Source organism: Pteropus vampyrus, unplaced genomic scaffold (assembly GCF_000151845.1).
Source record: "Pteropus vampyrus isolate Shadow unplaced genomic scaffold, Pvam_2.0 Scaffold36, whole genome shotgun sequence".
Lineage (NCBI taxonomy): Eukaryota > Metazoa > Chordata > Mammalia > Chiroptera > Pteropodidae > Pteropus > Pteropus vampyrus.
Window position 1 is genome coordinate 5,956,014 of NW_011888817.1, and position 22,461 is coordinate 5,978,474.

At 55.0% G+C, this 22,461-nt stretch overlaps 1 protein-coding gene across 10 annotated transcripts in view; it reads right to left on the reverse strand.

Annotated features, from left to right (window-relative positions):
* Positions 1-432: 432 nt before the first annotated feature.
* Positions 433-22,461, reverse strand: part of AHDC1 (AT-hook DNA binding motif containing 1) — a 63,407-nt gene continuing 41,378 nt past the window's right edge. For 4 of the 10 annotated variants that reach the window (XM_011357703.2, XM_011357702.2, XM_023529201.1 and 1 more), the window contains 5 exons: positions 21,516-21,693; positions 16,198-16,309; positions 16,014-16,051; positions 10,726-15,642; positions 433-866 (listed from right to left, as the gene is read on the reverse strand). In XM_011357703.2, the coding sequence (XP_011356005.1) occupies positions 10,769-15,568 (4,800 nt within the window). In that variant the 5' untranslated portion in view covers positions 15,569-15,642; positions 16,014-16,051; positions 16,198-16,309; positions 21,516-21,693 and the 3' untranslated portion in view covers positions 433-866; positions 10,726-10,768. Of the gene's footprint in view, positions 867-10,725; positions 15,643-16,013; positions 16,052-16,197; positions 16,429-17,594; positions 17,777-18,720; positions 18,990-21,515; positions 21,694-22,461 lie in introns of those variants that run through there. The other 6 variants (XM_023529197.1, XM_023529203.1, XM_023529202.1 and 3 more) reach the window with 6 other exon arrangements.

A 22,461-nucleotide genomic window follows, 5' to 3' on the forward strand; every position in this document is an offset into this window, starting at 1 on the left:
AGAGGGCAGACTGCGGAGCTCTAGGCAGGGAGACCCAGGGCCTGTAATGCCCAGGTGGGAAGCTGACTCAGATCTCAGACGGAAGAGAAAACTAACGGGGAGGGAAACCATGGCAGTATTTCAACTCCTCGGGGGAACCAGTGGCTGGTGACAAAACCCTGGTGTGCCCCTTCCGTTTCATCCACCCTCACTCACCCCTTCACAAGACACAAGGTTTTTTTTTTTTTTTTTTTTTTTTGCTTTTTTTCATTTCTTTTTAATACAAACTTGGATCTTTGGGTGTGTCCTGCCAACAGAAAACAACAACAACAACAGAAGAGAAAACCCAAAAGAGTGAAAAAGAAGAAAGAAAAAAAAAAAAAAAGCTCCCCCAAGAGGTTCTTCTCCCTCCCCCCCACCATGCGAATTTGCACACCACGGGACCACAGCAGGTTTACAGAATGCAATATACAATCCACGATTTATAATAAAACAGTATATACAATAAATAGGATATTGTTCATTTTTGTCAAACGACCTGTAGATAAATTTCTCAGTGCATACTTGCAGGGGCTCTGGACACCTCGAGGCCCCGCTCGCAACCTCTTGCACACGCTCGCTCTCTCGCTCTTTTTTTTTTTGTCTTTTTCTAAAACTGTGTTTTGTTTTTAAGTTTTGTACATTTTTAAAAAGTATTTACAATTGCTGGTTTTGTGCAGAAAGGGCTCACCTTGGGCTTCTGCGTGGAGGAGATGGGCAAGGAGGGGTGGGGGGAGATGGGGCTGCAGGGGATGCAGGTGGGGTGGGGCTGGAGGCAGAGGGGCAGGCGCTCCTGCCAGAGGACGATGTGGACGCTGGGAGGGGTCTTGGCGTTGGTTTTCTGAAAGCTGCAAAAAAACACAAGAGGCAGAAGTCAGTGGCAGGCAGACAATGAGAACAGGGAGGCTAAGATTGGGACCCACCACCCAGTTCCTACCAGGATTCTGAGAGAAGCTAACCCCATTGTTCCTTCTACCAAAAAACTCCAAACAGCCTCACATAAGACTCTGGACTACTGCTGGCCTTCTCTGAATTCAGTTTCCCCATCTGTAAAATAGGTATGTGGCCCAAGGCGCACCCCACTGACAGGTAAAGATGTGTTGGGCGAAGAGCTGGAATTCCAGGCAGTGCCATTTGTTGAGAACTTGGCTTCTAGGGTCAGACACAGCTGAGTTCAAAAGCTAGCATCATCATTTAATACCTTGATGACCTTGGGCAAGTCGGGGAATCACTGAGCCTCAGTTTATTCATCTGTAAAAAGGTGATTAGCAGAACTATCCCATTAAATGTGATGGGAGGATTCAGTGCTTTAAGGCAGATTAAGCCTGGTCCGTCAAAGCATACTAAATGATACTAATTATCAGTTATTATTATTTTCCTGGGCCAACTAGGTTCTCCAAGCTTGGGTTTCCTCATGTAATAATAAGTTTAGCAAATCCTCCAAAGCTAGGCTGTTCCAAGAAATGACATAATGGAGAAAGCAGGGTTTTAGCACAGCACAGGTGTGAACTGCTGTTTTAATTTCTTCTAAATCCAACCCTCTCCCCAGCCCTCACCTATGCCATTCTGTTCCTTAGAGAGGTGAGGTGAGGAGGAAGTCTGTCTGAATAAAGGAATAAAGAAATTGCCCAACACAATACCATCTGTGTTCGGCTGCACCCTCTGCCTTCCTGAATCTTAGGAACTCCCAAGTCCTCGGTACCTACAATCACCAGACACTGATGGCCTGAAGTACCTCCTTTCCCTAGAAGGTAGAACTAAGTGGGGCCTTGACTTCCCTGTGCAGGCCCCAGCTTTGCTGGGATGCGCAGGGAAGTGTTAAGAGGGACAGGGATGGGCTCGGTCTCTCTCAGGACATCCAGTTATTTACCTGCCCTTTCAGAGTTTGGTGCTCTTCTCAGAGTCCCTGAAATTCAAGTCTCCCACACATGGTGCGTGACCATCCTACCAGAATTCAGAGTGGGGGAGCTAAAACTGCTTTCTAAGACTCCTCAGCAAGCCAGTTCACCCTCCCCCACCCCTGCAGGAACCCAGGAGCCACAGAAAGCCTTTCCTCCTTGTCCTTGTTCTTGGCTTCCCTTCCCAACAGGGCCACATTTAAATTCTGCTCAGCCTCGGCTGCTGTCTGCTGGGCAGTCAGCCCTAGGGAAGACTTTTGTCCTGAGGCTGGACTTGCCAGGACTCCCTCAAGGCCAGGGGACCCAGGTGGGCTCCTTCAAGGTACAAGGTAGGGGCAGCACTCCACCCAGTGTCTTAGCCCAGGTGTGAAGGGGAGCGTGGGAGTTGCATCTTTGTTAAGCTGTCAGGTCTCCCGCAGGTGAGGAGAGGATGGAACATTAGCTATAAGAGGTGTGCCTGTTTGTGTGACAGCTGTATTACAACTCGGGTTATTGGGGCAGGGGGTGCAGTTGGGACGAATGTCAGTTTTCCACAGGTAGGATGATAAACAGGAGCAGCTGTAGAATAAGCAGGGTATCCATTAAGGGGCAGGACTGTTGGGTCTGGGGGCACCTATCTGTAGGACGGCTTTATTGCACTTGAGGAACATCTACTAAGCTAAGAAACCTCTGCTGGGGTGATAGGAAGTGTGTGTTGGGGACACAGGTGAGATGGAGACCTAGAACTGGTTGCTCCAAACCACTTAGATAAGTAGATTGTATCGAATCCCAGCCTCCCCTGCTTCCCCTAAGGGCCCCGGGGCAGGCTGGAAGCCTCCTCACAAATCCCTGTCAGTCCCACCCCCTCCAGCCCTTAGCCACTGCCAGTGACCCTCTCCAAGCCGGGTCTCCATGGTGATCTCAGCCCAGCAGGCAGCTCCTGCCAGAACCATTCCCGTGGTGCCAGCGGCCAGGCAGCAGGGAGGCTTTCTCACCCTTTGCAAAGCCATCGCTGTCTTACCTTCCTCCTCCCACCGCCCTCCCCAGCTTTCGAGACTTGGCCAGAATGTGGGGGATGGGGAATCAAATGCATAGGTTCCTGAGCCTGGGAGGAAGAGAGAAGGGAAAATGCTGTGGCTACAGAGAACCCTGACCTCACGAGGTTCAACTCTCCACAAAATGGAACCAATGGTGATATGCCAAGCAGTCCAGTGCTGGGCACTGGAGACAAAGCAGAAAACAAGGCAGCTTTGGTCCTTGCCCTTGAGGGGCTCACAGAGCAGAAAGAGAAGCAAAGCAGACCGCAGACCAGGCATCGACCACGCAGGGAGATGAAGGAAGACCCAGGAGGCTCGAGGAGCACAGAGGGGCACTTAGCCCAGCCTTGGTGGGAGGGACTGCGGCTCTTCTCACTGCTGAGCATGGTGCCCTGCACATGCTGGGGTCAAGAACGTGTGCTGACTGAACGACAGAGCAATGACTGGTCTAAGTCTGATCGGTGTGTCAAGGTCCAGTGCAGGTCGTGCACACCTCGTGGACGCCTCCTTAGACCACTGTTACCATAGCTACCGGTGCACTTGTCATTCCCTTCCCAGCTCCTCAGGGCAGGGACCTGTGTGTGGTACCTCTGTATCCCCAATGCCAGCATGTGCCTGGTGCCCCAGGAAAGCAGACATTGTTCATGAGACTTAACCTTTTAGTGCCTCCATAACGAACGATGGAAAAGTCCCATAGCACCAAGTCCTTGTGCTCGAGGAGTTTCACCGTCTGAGGAGCCTGGTCATTAAATGGTCTCTGTCAGTGGGGGCATCAGGGATAGCAGGGACTCGAAAGTGCTGCAGATCATGTTGTCCAGAGAGAGCTGCTCTCCCCACAAGCACACATTTCCCACTCATTTAAACAACCAGCAGACATGTATTCACACCCACTAACTGCCAGGCCTCCCGCTAAGGTCTGATCTCTACCTTCTAGTCTCTGCCCTCCAGAAGGGGACCTCAACACCAAACAAGACAGTGGAGCAGAAGGCGGAGAGAGTGCAGGGGAGCAGAGACTGATTTGCTGCGTGACCTAAGGCAAGTGCTTTTCCTCTCTGGCCTTCAGTTTTTACATAAAATAAGGGGTGGAACAGGTAATACAAGAGATCTTCCGCACTGAGAGTACACCCCAGACAAGGAATCAGAAAGGCTGATTCCCCTCTCTGATATTTTCAGGCAAAGTCAGGCCAGTGAGTCCCTCAAATGTGGAGAGGATACTGCTTCCCTTGGGGCCCAGACCACACCTGACAGATATACAGCGAGCGGTGAGGCTACCAACTGGGGATGGGCAGGCTGTGTGCGGTGTGGGTGTTGGTGTGGCTCTCCTCTCCAGAAGTTTTTTAAAAATCTGTGTCCACCAGTGGTGCTCCTTAAACTTTAACTCTACCAGTCATTCTCTCTTTAGGGATCTTGTTGCTTGGCAGAGAGGATGCTAGCAGGGCCAAACAGGATTTGCATTCATGGTTGCCTACCAACCTTGTGTGACCTTGGGTATATCTCCCACCTCTCAGAGCCTCATACTTCTTACTTGAACAGAGAAGAAGCTACCCGCCCCTCCACCCCCATAGCCTCTCCAGCATCCTGATTGGAGATACTGTGTAAAGATGGGTGTTATGATGGGCACGTGTTGGGATGCAGCTGGAGTGGAGGTTGAGAAAAGGGCAAGAACACTAGAACTGGGTGATCCCCAAGGGCCCTTCCCGGCTCTCCATGCCGTGCATCCCTGCCCGGGAGGCTGGGTGTCTTTGGGCAAGTCCCTCTCCCTCTCTAAAAACTGAGAAGGTTGCACTTGGAGATCTCGAAAGCCCAGTTAGCCCTGAGAGTTTGGTGTATTTATACACTCCTCCCCTGTCCCACTTTTAGAAGCGTATCTGATAACAGTGGGAGTGAGAGGAATTGTCTTCTACTCACTCCCTAACACTTAACCTTTTCTCTCACCCTTCCCCCTAGTCTACATGCTCTTCTTTGACTCGTGGAAAACAAAAAACAAAAACCCTGGCCTTGAAATGTCCCAGGCATGATGAGACACTGGGGAGGAAGCTGTGGACAGTGCACAGAGATGAGTAACTGGCCTAAAGGAGCTGATGGCATGGGGAGGACATTCTCAGGAAGGGCTGTCATGGATGCATAAAGGGCTGGAGATTAAGTGGGCCTGGGAAGGATCCTGGAATGCTTCTTGGAGGAGGTGATATCTGACTGAAAGATAGGAACTGACAGGTGAAGAGATGGATGGTGGGTAGAAAAGGGCAGCCCAGGCCAAGGAACAGCTAAAGCAAAGGCACAGGGCACACTAGGGAAAGTGCCCCATCCTCTTGATTCCATAGTCAAAGGCTGGAAAGGGAGGGTATGTGAGAAAGAGGTCAAGGCCTAAAAAGGAGCCTTGAATACCCAGAATATCAGGCTAGGAAGTTGGACCTTTATTTTGTAGGGAAGGAGGCTGGAGAGGGGAGGATGCAATCAAAAGGTGTTAAGCAATGAAGTCACAGGAGCAGATGTGTTTTAATCAATCTATCCAGTAAATATTTTTGGTGCTCCAGACACCATGCACTGAAGAACAAGCACTTTGGTGGCCACAGTGAGGGGAATGGACTCAGGCAGGGGATTGACAGACGTTGGGGAAAAGACCTAGAAGGCAATGGGTACTCTGACCCAGGTGGCTGAGCTGGGGCTACAGCTTCTGAAGCCTCAAATTTGTTCAAGACCCATTTTCTGCCTCCAGGAAGCTCTTGCTGCTTGCTCTGCCCATGGTTCAAGAGGGTGGCTCTTGGCACTTCTGGTGGGAGTGCTTCTGTCCCTTCCCTGGAGAGTGATGCCCACAGGGAGGCTTTTAATGAACACCTGTTTACAGGCTGCAAACTCCATGAGGGCAGAACACTGCTGATCTTGTTCAGTGGTACCCTCAGCACCAGCTGCAACTCCTGGCTCAGAAAGAGGGCTAGTTCATGTGCGGTGAACACAGAATTAACTTACTTCCCCTGCCCTCCAGTACAAACAGAGGGCACTATGGCAACAAAAGTCATAATGACAAAAGTGGCAAATCTGCCAGGGTAAAAATCATGCATTATTACAAAGTTGCAGGAAAACTTTTTCAGATCATCTGCACCAAGAGAGCTAACTGTGTGGGAAGGCTCTAGCTGACCATGGCCCTGATGCTCATTAGGCTTCAGGTCCCTTGGGGTGGGGCCAGTGACTTACCTTGTCTCAGCCCCCCAGGGAGGACTCAGCCTCACTGCTAAAGCAAAGACCTAGGTGGCATTTCACTTCTCACCAAAGCCCCAAACTCACACTAAATACAAGATCCTTCCTAGGAGAGAAGCAGGAAGAGCAGGTGAAGGAGGGCTGGCTACAGTCCTGAGCAAGCAGGAAAGGGTCAGGGCTATAACTCACATAGACTGTCTCAGAGGCCCCAGAATTTAGTTTGTGGGGAGGTTTTTATTCCATTTACCAGCCACTGAGTACGTGCTTACTGCGTGCCAGGGACTGGGCTAAGTGCTTCATGGGTAATCTCATTTAATTCTCACAAGAGATGAAGCGAGGTCACAGAGCTGCTGTGGGATGGACTCAGGCTCTGCACAGAGGCCTCTCTGTGCCTACAGACAAGCTCTGAGCCCACTCTCCCCGCCCCAGTTTCAGGGGCTTGCTCCCTTAGGTTCTTCTTCCAGGTCCATAGGGATATGGCGAGATGGGAGAGAAGGAGCATGAGAGGACATGTTCACGGACACATTAGATTTCCAGGAAGTGAGGGCTCAGAACGAGAAGGCCTGGCCTGAAAATAAATGGCTGTGGTAGAGGCAAGAGACAGTACTGGAGGGAAGCACAGCCTCAGAGAATGGGAGGAAGAGCCCAGGAGAGGCAGGACTGGCTGACCCCTGACATGAGGGACTCTTGCTTAGGGCCAGAGGCAAGATCAAGTGACCTCTTGAGGTTTCAAGACTCGAAGAGACAAAGCCCAGAGCATTCGGGGTCTGGCCCAGGTCCGGGCATGCCTGCTGACCCTGGCTGGATGGCAGCCTTAGAAACTGCTTTCTGCTCTGGTCAGGCCCCAGCTGGTGTAACCTTGGAGGACCTGTGACATTTCTCTTGGCCTCAGGTCCAGGCTTGAGAGGGAATAGAGAGGAGAGGGGGAACTCGAGATTCCTGAACACCTTGGAAGGCCTTTCCTACTCTCCCACCCTATTCCCAGGGTCGAGTATGGAGGATCTTCAGGGCTCGACGTGGAGCCAGTCTGTCTGGCTCTGCTTTCCATTTAAAGGACTAGAGAAGATGTCTGCTTGGGCCCAGGTGCTCCCCCACCCCTCCCCCCTTCCCTTCTCTGTCCCATTAGCTAAGCTCCCAGACCCGCCAGATCCCGTATTTCCCACTCTGGCTCCTCTGAGCTTTTTTGTAATTCCCTTTGGGATGTGACCTGCCCTTGCCCACAGCTTCCTCTGCGTGGAATGCCCTTCCCCCATTCTCCACATATCCAATTCTTCAAGGTTGAGTTCAAATGCATCATCTTCCACAGAACCTCAAAATCCATTTAAAATGTCAGACCCAGAAACAGTTGTATGGAGCATCCAACCAATCTGTCATTTTCTGGGTGGGCAATCAGGGGTGTGCAGTGGAGAGGGAGTAGTGTGGCAGAGTACCCAGGCTGGGGCGGGGGGCAGCACTGGGTTCAAATGCTGGCTTTACCATTTAGCAACTTGATCCCACGGGCAAGGTTCATAGCCGCACTTGTTTCCTGAACTCTCTGATTGTGGGCTGGGGACCCACCTCCTAGGCTGCTGTGAAGAGTAAGGTGGTGCTGCACAAAGGGCCCAGTACAAAATATGTCCCTTTCCTCACCAAAGGGGCAGAGAGATGACTTCTGATCCTAACACCCACCTTCCTGGCACACAAGCTTTGTTTCTCCTCACCCTCTGGGCACCTGCCACTTTCCACCAGGTGTTTTCAGGTTCTTTGTGTACTTGCTTTAGCTTCCTGGGGTGGAGGTTGACCTCCAAGGACAGGGGCCATGGCTGCTTTGTCTCCCTGTGCCAGGCACTGGGATGAGCATGGAGCTCAAAATATGACTGCTCCTCCAGTGCCAGCCATCGAAAGTGCTCACAGCCTGTTGGTGAATAAGCGTGTCACTGTCCTCTTTGCTTAAGTCCTCTCTTGACAGTGACACGCCCTCTGTTAACTCTTTTTCCTCACCATTCTACTTCCCTATATCCCCAAATCTTCCTCATTCCCACAGTGATTTTAATCAGTGCTGGCACTGGAGAGTTGTCCTAGACGAGGGAGCTGGTATGCCATGCTGGATGAAGAAGGGAGACAGCCCTACCACTGCCTTGGTCCAAGCCACCACCAGTGAGTGCCTGGACTACTGCAGCTGGTCTCTCTCTTTTACCACTTGCCCTGTTCTCACTGTAACCCTTGGCACATCCCAGCTGAGGGCTCACCTCAGTGGTTCTCTATTTGTTTTGGAATAAAGTTCAAACTCCTTCCTAAGCCCTGTGTGATCTGGCCCTGCCCGCCTTGCCTGCTCACTCAGTGTTATTGTCTTCCTATCAGTTCCTCAAAGCTTGAGCTCCCTCCTGCCTCAGGACTTTACTCACTGCTGTTCCCTCTGCCCAGAATGGTCTTCCCACTCGCAGTCTAGCTGACATTCCCTCACCCTTGAAGCATCAGATTCAAGATCTGGTCAGCCTGCTGCAGGCTCTCATGGACTCCTAGCTTTTCTTCTCTTCCAGTCCTTCCTATCGTGATATTTACCAAATGCTTTATGTCATTCTGTTTACTGTCTTTCCCCCTATATGGGAAGCCCCAAGGACCAGAACCTTATTTGTGGTGTTCACTATGGTGCCCCCCATGCCTGGCAGATAGTGGATGTCTCTGGAACAACTGAATGCATTGGCTTGAGGATAGTGCTGTCAGCTCCCAGCTCGGAGTGGGAAGCAGGGCCAGAATGTGGGGCTGGATGGCATCCCAGCTCCGCCTGCATTCAGGCCTCACTGGTGGTTCCATTATGTATCTCACTGAGCTGTGACCTGCCTAAACACCCAGCTCCCACCCAGAGCCCCAGAGGAACGTTTTTTGGATTTCACATTTCTGATTATCCATGAGACATCTCCCTTCCAGGGAGAAAGATCAAGAGTTTGACATTTTAAACCCTAAGCAGCTTCTCCCTGGCCTGCTTCAGATCTGCGACTCCGCTGCTTTCAATGAGACGCGTTGGGAATGGAAGGCCATTTCAATCTTGGCCTGGCTTCGTTATGAGGAAAAATATGATGCCCCCCCCAACAAAAAAAGTTTCATCCATTGTCTATGACACACAGAGTTGCAAGAGCCTAAGAGATTATCAAAGCCAATTTCCTTTGAACAGATGGGGAAACAGAGGCCAGAAAGGAGGGAGGACAAAAGCTTGGTCAAGGGCATATAGCAAGTTGGTGGCCAGCTGGGAAACTGTCCTCCCCCAGGCCTCCTGACTCTCACGTGCTGCCCTTTGCCACCTTCAGGCACCAAGGAGGTGAGGTCAGACAGAGAGGGGGTAATAAGTTTCCAGTGACAAAAACTTCAGGACCCTGAGTCATCCTGGCCTTGAATGGCCTCCCGAGAACAGGGATGGGGCTTTCCAGTAGCTCTGCTATTCCTTCTCTAGGAAGAGACACACCCAGGAGGCTCCAGTGGCAGCAGAGGTGAAGGGTGAAAGGCTCGGACAGGCCCCCAGCCCACTCTATCACCACCCGCTATGTCTGAGCCAATTCTGTGACAGGTCTGTTATCCAAAAGTGGGATCTAATGGGCCAGCTGTGGTTATATTTCCAGAGCAGGTTGTTCATCAAGAAAATGACTTCTCTAGCCTTCTCTCCTTTCACCATTTTGGGGGCATTTTCCCTTTTATTGTCCTTTTCTAAAACACAACATCTTGAGAATATCAAAAGTGTGACTCTAACTCCTGAAGTCACAGTGCCTGATCAAAGTATCTGAATACCTAGCAACATTTAACTGAAGTCCTAGAAAACCATTTGGCTTCAGGAAAGGGACTGGGTTTTTCTGGGCAAGAAAATCTTACCTGGGGATAGACACAGGCACGGTGGGATCCCAGTACCCCCTCTCCACTTCTGGATCCCTACCCCACATACCCAAACACATTGAGCCTACCTCAGGCCAACAATGTTGAAAAACAGCCTTTGAGGGTACCATGGAAGACCAGCAAAGAATATGCCGGGGCATTTTCTAAAGTTACTGCATGCAGACTGCAGAGCGGATGATCAGACATACTGGCCACACCTTCAGCCTGGCCCTTGTCAAACTGTATCTTGGACTAAGGAAAGCTTCTAGGAAAATGAGGGAGCCCGGCAGGGTTAGCACCCTGGATGGACCCTGGCAGATAATTATGCAACCTGCTTCTCTCTTCGCTAGTCTCACACAGGGCAATGTGAGCTCCCTTCCTCCCAAGAGGTCAAGTGGTGCTTCCTGAGATTCAGGTGGTAGCTGCCCAGGACCTAGCATGTTTGAGGGAAAGAAATGCTTGATGAACCAAGTTAGATGGGCCCATCCAGTCTATGGTTCTCTAGCCATTTTAATAACAGGGCCCCCCTGACCATCCAAGCCCAATGCTGGGTTCCCCAAGCAATCAATCTCTTTCCTAAGACTGTTCCCAACATCTAACTCCAGACTTCTTCCCGAACACCAACTCCCTATTGTTGGGACTTCATTCTTGTCCTTAAATCCTTCCTGTTCATCACTCTACCTCTTCCCCTTGGCCAAGCTCTAAAGTCCTCATCCCCCACCACCCCTCAGGCCTTTGCCCACTGCACCCAGACTCACCCAGGAACAAAACCTCGAGGTCCAGTCGGCACTTCAGTTGGCACTACAGGGAGGTGACGGTGAATGTGTCCTCAGGGTGAGGTTCCGCCATGGGCCCCAGGAAGCCGCTCTTGGGGCCCCCACCCAGGCCAGGATGCGCCTGCGGCATAAAGCCTGGATACCTGTAGGCGGTATCCTGCAGGGGCAGCAGCGAGTCCCTCGGCACGGGGGACAGGGTCAAGTCACTAAGGAGTGGGCAGCCGTAGCCAGCAGCAGCCGCAGCGGGGCCACGGGGTGGGCCGGGCGGCCGGGCCATCTCCAGTGGCTCCTTGTCGGCCTTGGGCGTGGCCGGCGGGCTAGCCAGGTGTGGGGCACTGAGGCACGCGGCCTCCGTCCTGCCCAGGAAGTCAGCCAGCAGCCCTGTACCCACCTTGCCTTCATAGGGTGGGCTGCGCGCAGCTGAGCCTGGCGGGTACCAATATGCTGTGCCCTTGCAGCTGGGGGAGTCGTAGTGGGGCTGGCCCAGTGGCAGGTCCCGGCAGCTCAGGTGGGCCTGGGCTGCAGCCACATGGCCCAGGCTGGCCCCCTGGAGCCCGTGCTTGAGGGGCTCACAAGCAGCCAGCTTTGTGGGTGGCGGCCTCAGCTCTTCCTTGAAGCCCAGGGTGGGTGAGCAGGTGGGTGAGTATGCCTTCTGCAGGCCAGCATCAAACACCGTGGGCGGGTGGGCCAGTGGTGGGAAATGCTTGCCATCCAGCTCAGGGGCTCCCAGGCTGGGCGAGTCGCAGTGGAAACCTTGGCCAAAGGTGCCATCGGATGGCGTGGATGGGTTCATAGAGTAAGGTCCCATGAAGTCACAGGGGTCTCGCTCACCCACACCGAATGCCCTCGACTGTGAGGGCAGTGGTGACATGCTACTGTCCCCACTGTAGTAGTCCAGGCCGAGGTCTGGGCTGTCCTGGAACAGCGGGTTGACCGGCTGTGGCTTGGGGATGAACTTGGCTTTGGCTGCCGCACCACCCCGTTCCTTCTTGGCTGAGCAGGCCCCACCGCCCCGTCCGCCCCGTGGCTGCCGGGGCCCAGTGCTCCGTTTGGACGGGTAGCCTGAGGCGGTGGCTGAGGCGGATGACGGGAAGCCCAGATGTGAGGCCTCGAACAGGTCAACCTTCTTCCGCCGTCCACGGCCTGGCTTGGAGCTGCTCTGGAAGAGGACACTCTGGTTCCAGTTGTAGCCAGGGGCAGACGATGCTTCGTTCCAGTCCATCATGAGTTTTTCCAGGCTGGACAGGCTTGACTGGCCCTCACTGCTCGAGGCCTCGCTGTTGGCACGCCTAAAACCGCCGCCAACTGGCTGATTGAACTGGGTGCTGTCAGAGGATGACTCGGAGAAGGTCTCAGACACGGCTGTCTGCTGCTTCACCTTCTGTGGCGTGTAGTTGGAGATGTCCAGGATTACGTTGGGCTCACTGACGTGACAGTCGAAACCAGGATTGTAGAGCTGACTGAAGGCCTCTGAGGCCCAGTCTAGGCCTCCATAGCCTTGCCGGAAAGGCCACTGAGAAGCCCCCGCAAACTGCCGACAGTTCTCAGGCGAGGGCTGGAAGGAGGAAGAGGAGGAGGAGGCGACAGAGGCGGCGGAGGTGGCAGAGGCTGTGGTGCCCTTGGGCACCATGTAGCCGCCGGGCGAGACAGTGCTGGCCCGGCTGTCACAGCGCAGGGGTGTGGGAGCTGAACCAGAAAAGGCAGCTCCCTCAGAGCTATTGAAGAAGGATGCCTTGCTTGGTGGCAGGCAGGGGCCACCGGTAGGCGGTGGGGCGTAGCCAGCACTGTGGGCGCTGCTGGGCGAGGCAGGCAGGCTACTGCCGCTGCCATAGGCAAAGCTGCAGTCCTTGCTATTAGCACAGTCCTGGCCTGTGAAGGGCTTTGCCGGGGCGAATACACTCTGTCCAGCCCCATAGCCACCATACTGAGGGGGGTAGGTGTTGGCGGGTGGGTGGGCGGTAGGTGAGCGGGCCACTGCTGAAGGTGGGGGAGCCAGCTTTGGGAAGGTCTCGGCTGCCCGGCAGTCTGAAGTTGCTGGGGTTAGCCCATAGCTTGCTGCCCGGCCTGGTGGGAAGGTCTGGCGAGCAGGCAGGACAGGCTGGAAGGGGGCATCCGTTCCAGCCCCACTGCTGCCCACTGCCACTGGGCTGGCCTTGGCTCCCCGGCTGGGGAAGGTGGCCAGGCCCCGCTGGGCAGGCAGGGCACTGGTGGGGGGCCCTGCGTAGTTGCCCGATGCCTTCCGAGATTCGGGGCGTGAGGCTGAGAGGGCAAAGTCCAAGAGGTCGGAGGAGTCATCTGAATCAAGCAGAGAGCGAAAATAGCCGGTGAAGAGGTTTTGGCGTTCCTGGCTGAGCTCAGTCTGGCCTGTAGGTGTGCCTGTGCTGTAGTAGCTGCCACGGCCTGAAGCCCCACTCTCTAGCCCAGTGGAGGCGAAGGCCCGGGCCTCGGTCCCCTGGAATCCACAGTTTCGGCCAGCTTGCCCGCCTGGGTGCCCATGGTGCGGGGCCCAGCCACCACCCTTATCCCCGGCCCACTCGGTGCCAGCATCCCCAAAGCCTGAGCCACTAGGCACCTGCTCTGGGAACAGAGTCCCGTTCTTCCGGGACCGCCTTTTACGCTTGGGCTTTCCAGTCACAGCGTCTACCTCCCCCCGGCCCCGTTTGCGGGGGTGCCCCAACTCAGTGAGGCCAGGGCCCCCCACCCCAGCAGCTGCCACTGCTACCACCTTCTTTTTCTTGCCAATGCCTTCAAAGAAGTCACTGAAGGAGCATCGGGCTGCCTTGGCAGCATGGCCCCCACCCCGGCCACCAAAACCGCCTGCTTTGCCACCACGCCGCCGGAAGCCCTGCACTCGATGCAGGAAATGGGAGATGCTCTGGGTGTCAGGTGCCTGATGCACTGACTCGGGCTCGCTGGGTGTCCAACAACGGGGTGGTGAGCACCGCCCTGCACATTGGCTCTGGCGGTTCAGGAAGGCCAGCTTGGCGAGGACGTCTGAGTATTCGGACTTGCTGTCATTGGCGTCTGCTGCGTAGGACGGCTGGGGAGATGCCAGCTTCTGCTTCCGCCGTCGCCGTTTCTTTACCTCTGGCATGGCCATAGTGGCTGCTGCTATGGTGGCTGCCTCAGTCGCCACCACTGCTGGCTCCTTGGGCTTGCCGGGACCCAGCAGCAGGTTCTTAGGTGGGCGGCCACGCTTACGCTTGAGAATAATGGGCATCTCGCCAGGTGGGAAGACCACCACCACGTTCCGTCCGTTGTTCTTCATTTTCAGCAGCGGAGTGGGCTCTGCTGACACACGCAGGCCCAGCTCCTTGCCCTCCACGCTCAGGCTGCTGCTTAAAGACGACACCTTATATGTGGTCTTGTTCCGCCGACCCAGTGATACAGGGATCTTGGCCATCTTCACCACCATGCGCCGCACGCCCCGGCACTTGCTCTTGCGGGTAGGGATCACTGCGGTCTGTGAAGATTCCGGCTCCAGCTCTGGGACTGGACCTGGGCCCGGCAGGGCAGGAGGTGGTGGAGGCGGTGGTGGTGGGGGCTCGGCCAGGGCGGCAGCCAGCCCTGTGGGCATAGGCAAGGGCAGTAGGCGGCTCTCGGGTCCGGCGTCTGCCTTGCGCCCCCGTCCGGCTTTCCGCCGGCGACACAGGATCTTTGGCCTATCAGTGCGCCGCAAGGCGTACTTAGGGTGACCCTCAGGCCCAGGGGGACCATGGGGTGAGCACAAGTCCAGGCGCAAGGGCTCTGCCAGTGGGCAGGGCCCTAGGGGCTGCTGGGGCTCCAGACGGCGTCCGGGGACATCAAGCAACTTGGGCAGGGGGTCAAGTGCCTGGGGGTCAAGCAGCTGGGACTCCAGAGAGTCAGGCAGGGTATCCAGGGCCTGGAGAGCCAGGCCCGGCAGTCCCAGAGGATCAGCAAGAGGTTGAAGGGGCGGCAACTCCAAAGCTTCCCCGAGTGGCTCTAGTGCCTGTGGGTCTAGGAAGCGGGGCTGGGGGTCTAGGAGCTGAGGCTCTGGCTCAGGTGATGGTGGCTCAAGGGCCTGGGCTTCCAGCAGCTGGGCCTCAGGGCAAGTAAGGGAGGCCAGCTCACTAAGGATGTCGGCATCAGCGAGTTCTGAGTAATCGGGGCCGTCTGGCTCAGGCTCTGGGGGCAGACCGGTGGCCGCGGCTGTGGCTCCGGGACTATGGCCTTGGCCCGGCTGGGGACTGTCTCTAGACTCAGGCTCAGGCTCGTAGAGAGGGTGGCTGGGCCGCTCGGATTTGGAGTGGGGAGTGGCCCGCTCCTCAGGGCTGCGGATGCTGTTGGCCAGGCTGGGAGAGGAGAAGAAGCTGTACTGAAGGTCACCGGGGGGCGGGGCAGGCGGGCGGCTGAGCCGGAGCCCACCGCAGTCCAGGTGCACGCCGCTGTGCTGCAGGTCCTGGGAGAGCCGAGTCAGGTCCTTCATGATGTCAATCAGCTGCACCACTGGACGCAAGTTCACCCGCCCGTTGTCCCAACGACGTCGGGAGCTGCTGCCGTCTCCAGCGGGTGTGGGGCAGCGGGCCTGTGAGACAGGACGGGCTGCCCGAGGGGGTAGCGGGTCGTCCCCCTTGGCAAGGACTGGTGAGCGCCGGGTGCTGGGGTCCCGGCGTGGGGGTGGGCGTGGGTTCTCGGAGAAGGTATGGGCGAAGGCCTTGTCAGGTGGGCTGGCGGGGGGCCGGGTGGGAAGCAAGGGCCGGGGGGTGGGGGGGCCGCCGGGGTAGTACTTGGGCTCCCGGAGGTAGTCAGGAGAGCTGCACACGGCACTGGAAGTCACCACCAGGCCCTGGGGCTTTACACGCATCCTGACCTTGTCCTCCGCGGGCCGCCGGGCGGGGCCGGGGCTGACATGAGGGTGCGAGAAGCCGGGACCAGGACCTGATGGGCAGGACAGGGAGGAGGTCCCTCACTGAATACTCAAGTCCTCAGTGATCCCCTGCACCCCTCTCTTTAGTCCCCTCTCCAAGTCCAATCCGCTTGTTGACCCCCAGCTTTCCCCAAACCACACATGCACCATGAACCCTGCATGGGCCTCAGTTCCACTTATTGACAGCTCGTCCCCTTCTAGACCCTGGCTATATTCTGAGGTAGAACAGGACACCTGCCTCTGAGAGGGAAGAACATCGGCAGGGCTGGGTGCCCAATCCAGATCAAACTTAAGGAGAAGGCCAGGAACTCCTGCCAAGGGCATGGCCTTCCTCCGTCTTGCCCCCATCCCCAAGGGTTCCAGGGGAACCCCAGCCACTCACCCTCGGCTCTGCCGCCTGGGCTGTCACACTGTAGATCTCTGTGGACAACAAGACAGGCAACAGGAGATCTGAATGGTCTGGTGGCCACAGCCCAACCACTGCCCACCTGCCCACCAGCCTGGTCTCCTCCACGTACCACCCCCAGCTCCCTCCATGCTCCCTCTAGCACACACACCCAGCTGACCTGGGAGAGAGAGGGCCCCCGTGCCTGGGGGCTCTGCCGGTTGCTGGCTGTCAGCTGGGGTTGCTGTGGAGCAACTTCGGCCTGAGCCCAGGCCTCGCGGCGTGGACAGCGCCTGGAAAGGACCATCGCAGCTCAGGTTTAGTGAGCACCTACTGCGCGCCAGGCACTGGGCTGGAAGCTGTCCAGGCATCGTTTCATTTAATTCTTCATACCAATCCTGCGAGGTAGGGGCTATTAATAACCCCATTTTGCAGATGAAGAAATGGAGGCTCAGAGATGAAGTAACATCATTCATTCACATACTCATTATTTATGGAGTGCCTACTTTGCACAAGGACTGGGTAGAAAAACATCAGATAGTCATGAATGACTTAATTATTACTGGGATAAAAGCTGCAAAGAAAAAGTGAAGAGTGCCTGAGGTCAGAGGTTTAGCAATCACACCAGGGAATCAACAACAATGGCAGCTTATACTTCGGGGACACTTTCTCTGTTCCCAAACACTGCCTTAAGTACTTTATGTGGGTTATCTCATCTAACCCCTCTGCAAACCTGAGATCAATATGATTACTATTCCCATTTTCACAGACGAGGAAACCATCCACTGGAAGGTTTTAAGCACCATGAGGACAAGGATTTCTGTCCTGTTCACTTCTTTATCTCCCAACACCCTGATTAGCATGTGGCCCACAAGCGTGCTTCAAAAATTTTTACTGAATGAATGAATGAATGAATGAGGCACACAGAGCACTCAACCCTGCCTTTTCCCATAAGGATCTCTCTTATTCCTCTCTAGATCCAAAAATGTGACCCAAGAAAGAGGTTGAGGAAGGAAGGGAGACAAGAATGCGGAAAGGGAAATTTTCTGACCCCTCTTTCACCTTTTTCTGAAAGGCCCTATCTGACTCCCCACATCTCCCCATCCCTAGCCCACCTCTGGTCTTCGTCTAGGTCCTCCTATTCATTCTCAAAGATCTCTCTATTTCGCCTTCATCGTATTTATCACAACTGTGATCGATTACTTGCACAACTGGCTGTTCAGTGTGTCCCCCTGGGGTGTGGGCTCTTCAGGGGCAGGGACTACATCTATCTTATTTACCACTGCATCCCCTGACCCCAGGGCCTGGGCTATGGATGCTACATAAATATTGACCAAATGACTCCCTGAGCTGGTCTGGGCAGAGCTGAGATTTAAATCCAGGCATATCAGACTTCTAAGGGTGCTTATGGACTTCAGGGCCCTGGCTGATCCCCAGGAGCTGGGATCTTGGGGAGCAAGAAGCTGAATGAGCCCTGACCACTGTGAGGGTCTTAAACACTGACCCTGACACTGCCTAGTGTTTGGCCCTGACCTAATCCCCAGGGCCCATCCCCCATAGACACATGTAGACTCTCACCGGCTGCCATACTGTCCACTGCTGGCACCCCACAGGAAGACTGCAAAGCTGACAGGGACAGGATGGATAAGGACACTCCTCCACTCCCCTTTTGTGGACATCAGTTTGCAATCTACAAACCACCTCCACATACGTGACCCACTGAATCTTCACAGCAACACAGGAGACATAGTTTATGATCCCTGCATTATGGAGGAAACAGGCTCAGAGCGGTTGTGTAACTTGCCTGAAGTCACATAGCTGCTAAGTGGCAGGATTCCTAATTCTGCCCCAAAGTGCAAAGCTTCTTTCTACTCCCAGTTCCTGCAACTCTTCTTCAGCCACTCCTAAAAGCACTCTTCTAGAGCTGTGGTCTAATTTAAGGCTGGGAGGAACCTTAAAATCATCTAACCCACTGGCTTCCAAACCCTGGGCCTGGGGGAGCTGTGTAACATTCCAGATACCCAGGCCCTAGTCCAGGGGAATTTGACTCATAGATCTGAAGTGACATCTGGGAATCTGTATCTTTGATCAGCTCCCCTAGTGGGTACACTGTTCTAGTGCCACCTCAGGCCCCTCCCATTTTACAAATGAGGAAACTGAGACCCAAAAAGGGAAAGAGACTGCCCAAGGCATAGAGAGGGCCCTTCTATTTCTCATCCAGGCAGAACATCCCTCTGTCCACTGTCCCGTCCCTCTCTGCAGGTCCTAGGCCTTAGCTGCTCCTCACTGTCCCACCTACTCCGTCATTCAGGGTTCTGCTCTTTCTGTGCCTGGCTGTTGTCTGTGGACTGGCCCCTCCCAGGCCAGGCTCTCTCTGCTCCAAGAATCTCACTGTTGCTCTTTCAGGAAGACCTGTGGGTAACACTCTCACAAAGGAGGGAAGAGGCTCAGACTCTGTAATCTCCAAGAATGATTTCTAACAGTATAGGCTGACCCATGGCTCCTGATGCCTTCCTTGAGATGCCTATGGGAAGCCACCATCCCTCCCTTACTGAGGGTGGGGCTCACCAAGCCTCCCAGCTCTGGAGACCTCCCACTTGGGGCCAGAGGGTGTGATCTTGGCAGAAGGGAAAAACCTCCTCTCCAGTGGTTGCTTCTGTTCCACCCACCCATGAAGACTTTTGGGCATGTTCTCCTGCCAGACCTCTTGACTTTGTCCACTGCTCTCTTGCAGCCTCCAGATCTGAGGGAAGCAGCTGGCTCACCTCTCCACCACACCCAGGCAGCCATTTTCTTGGACCCCTCCCAAGGACACCACCTATCCCATGTCTCCCAAAAAATCGAAAGGATCTTTCTGTCCCTCTGTCTGCTACTGGGTCAGTATGTATGAGCCTGCCCATGGGGACAGCAGACAGCTGGGAGGGAGCTTAGGGCCCCAACCTGCTGTGCACAGTGCCGGGAAGCGCCAGCCCACATCCTTGAGTCCCCAGCCCCACCCTCCCCCGCTGCGGCTGTGACCACCCCACCCCTTCCCCAGACCGCCTCCCCCTCCCCCACCCACAGCCTCCCCAGGGGAGCCAGACTGCCAGCCCCAGCTCTCACTTCCGGCCTCATGACCCTCTCTCCAGCCTGCACACTCCTCCCCCCCACACCATTTCCCTCCCAGCCTGGATTGAAGTCCCAGGGATGTCCTCAAATGGAAAACACTGCATCAAAGGGGCTATTAATGCTGCTGTGACACCTCCAGCATCTCCCTTAGGGGCCTTTATCTCCCAAGATCTGCCCATCAGGAACTAAGCATTGCCTCTCTCAATCTCCTTCTCTTCAGCCTCCTCCCACCCGCCCAACTGTACTCGAAGATCTTCCAACCTGACTCCGGCCCAAAATCATAACAAAAAAATGACAATAATGAAAATAATAATGGCAGCTGTCACTTATTTGGCATTTAAATGGAGGCACAGAGAGGGTAAGTTTTGCCCTTAAGGACAAACAGCCATGACAGGGAAGAGCTGAGCCTGAATTTAGGTTTGTTGGGCTCCTCTAAACCAAACTTCTTCACGGTCTGGAGAGTCAGCCCCCTCCCCTGCAGCCTCCTCCAACTGTTCTAGTCCCAACCACCAGTTTTAATTTTTGCCAGCTTCTTCACCCCCTCCCACCTCAGTTATCCTAATGCACTACTCTCCCTCACCACTAGGTGTCCCCTTAGAGCCACTGATGCCCCCAAGGGGAGCAAGCCCCGCCCTGCCCCCTGGAGCCATCAGCCCCCGCTCCCCACAGCACAGCACAGCACACCCCACCCCACCCTACCCTACCCCCAGCCACACAGAGCTCCTTTGTACAACCCTCGCCCACCCCCTTCCTGCTCAGAGCTGGGCACCTGGCATGCAGGTCTGCCCTAGACCCGCCCCCTGCCAGCCCCCTGCCCTGGGTGCCAGGTGTGCCGGCACCACAGCCAGCTCTGGCTGAACCGGAGGGTCACCCTGCCGGGCGGCCCTCCCTTCCTCCCTCCGAGGTCACCCAGGGACTGTGCTTCCCGCCCTGCTCCACCCCCATCCCCTCCTGCCCTTGGCCCTTCCAGACTTCTGTCCTTGTCTTTCCTTCTGTCTCCTGGAGGACTCCCCTCCTCCAGCCCCACCAGGCCCTCCCCACAGCCTCTCACCCCCGCCCACCTCCTTCCCCTGAGAGCTCCTTGTTCCGCCCCCCCCTCCCCGCCCAGGTCTGAAGAACTCCTCCTCCTGGAAAGTTGCTGCTGGAAAGGAAGTGACTTCAGCGATTTGGCCACAAGGCTGGGCACTGCTGAGCCCAGCTCAGCTGAAGGTTTGCCCAGCCCACCTCCAAAGCACAGACGGAGCCATGTGCACACCCACCTCCAGCGTGCACCCAGAACCCTGAACACATGTTTCCCCAGTGACACACGGAGAGATCCTAGTGTATACACACCACAGCATCCCGGGGGTACTCACATATCATCTCGGTGTTCAGATTTTTTTCTACATACCTCTCCATTGTGCACTAGCATCCTGTACTCACATACAACCCAGTGTGGCACATGCAACATTCCAATATTCCCACATCTGCCCTGGACACACACTGAATCCTGTACTCATCACTCCAATGTACCTACCACATATACAGCTCTCAAACGTCCCCCAGCTCAGTCCACTTACACAACTCTTGTATACCGAACCCTGCACACCTAAGGACAGAGCCCTACACATGCACGCCTGCGTGCCCGCACACAAGATGTCTTGTACTTTTACAGTGGGTACACATAGCCCTGCATCCTCCCACAGCTGAACCTCCCCACCTTTACGATCCCAGAAGGCCCCACCCCCAGACTTCAGGCCCCAGGAATGCTCTTTTGGAAGTTGGGTGGGGTCCCCAGGCAGGCTGGGCTCTAGAGAGCTTCCTGGAGCCCAGAGGCTTCATGTGTCAGTTCAGGGAGTTGCCTCTGCAGGGCAGGGCAGGGCAGGGCAGCCCCACCTGGCCTCCATGGTGCTCTCTGGGTGGGCTGATTTGGGCCAGGACTAGGGAGGTGGGTCCTGCCCCCCCTGCCCCACCTCATCCTAAGAGGGCAGCCTAACATACCTGAACTACCTAGGTCCTCTCAGCACCTCACCTTGGCCTCCTAGCTCTCTGCTTCCACGGACTTCAGTCAGCTGCACATATTGGCCACTCTGGTTTCCATCTCTGCCCCAAGTTCTGCTCGCCGTCAGAAACTCTTTCTCTTCCCAGTTTTCTTAGGTCATCAAGGAATAGGAAAGAGTCCCTAGACTAGGAGGCAGGACTCCAGAGGACTTGCTATATACCCATGGGCCTCAGTTCCCCATGGAGAGTTTGAGTAAGTTGAATAACATATCTTGATTCTATAACAGACCTCTTTTTGGCCTGATCTGGGAGCGAGGAAATCTCTGCTGGAAGAGGGAAGTAAATCCCCTGATCCCTACTTCCTGGGGGAGCCCAAGCACAGACCTGGCTTCTCTATACATTGTCACTTACCTGAGCAGGCTGTGCAGAAAGGCCCGGCTCAGCAGGAAAGGCTTGTCTTCGCCAGCGATTCCAGGGTGGTCTCCTCGGCAGCCTGAGAGTCGCCCCGAACCCGAGGCCCTCTGCACACACTTAGCTGAGCGGGCTCTGGGGTCCAGGCTAATGGGTAGACAGGTAGGCAAGCTCCCATCTGTGGAAGCAAACACAGCACCAGAGGTGTAAGCACGGACACAGGATGAGCCAGACTGAGGGACCAGGAGGCTATCTTAGATGGGGTTCACTCTTGCATACAATTAAATCAGCTCAAACCTCATTTCACTGGGGAGTTATGAACCTTGAAACCTTAGGTTCCTATTGGGAAGCAGTATCTTTGTATGTGCAGGTACACACATGCATGCACACTGAATACACATGCTGTGGTGGAAAGAGCCTGGCTTTAGGAGTCCGATAGTCCTGGCTTAACCCTCACTAACTGTGGGATCTTGAGCTAGTCACTTAATCTGGCTTTGTTTTCTCATCTGTAAAATGGGGAGATCTTGTGAATGAGGAGGAGTGCTCTGGGGAAACTATAAATTCTAAGAACTTATTTATAATTTGCAGGTGTGAGTTGCTGTTCAAAGTGATGGTGCATGCAGATTTCCATGAGGGGTGCATATGCAGCTGGCATTTACCCTTCTCCATCAGCTACTGGTTATGTCTCTTGTCCTCTTTAACAGCCATAGCCCTTCTCACGACTCCCCTGCTTCCGCCCATTTGTCTGCCTCCCTGAGTTCTGTACTGGAGCTCGGAGGGAGTCTGGGAAGCAGGCATCATGGACTCCTTGCAGGTTCTGGTTGCCTGGGAATTTCTATGTGTGTTAGCGATCCTGCCTGTATGAATGCACGTCTATGATTGTTCACTTGCCTGGATAAAGACACCTGCATGTGGGTTCCTTGGCCTATCTAGCCTTCTATATGCT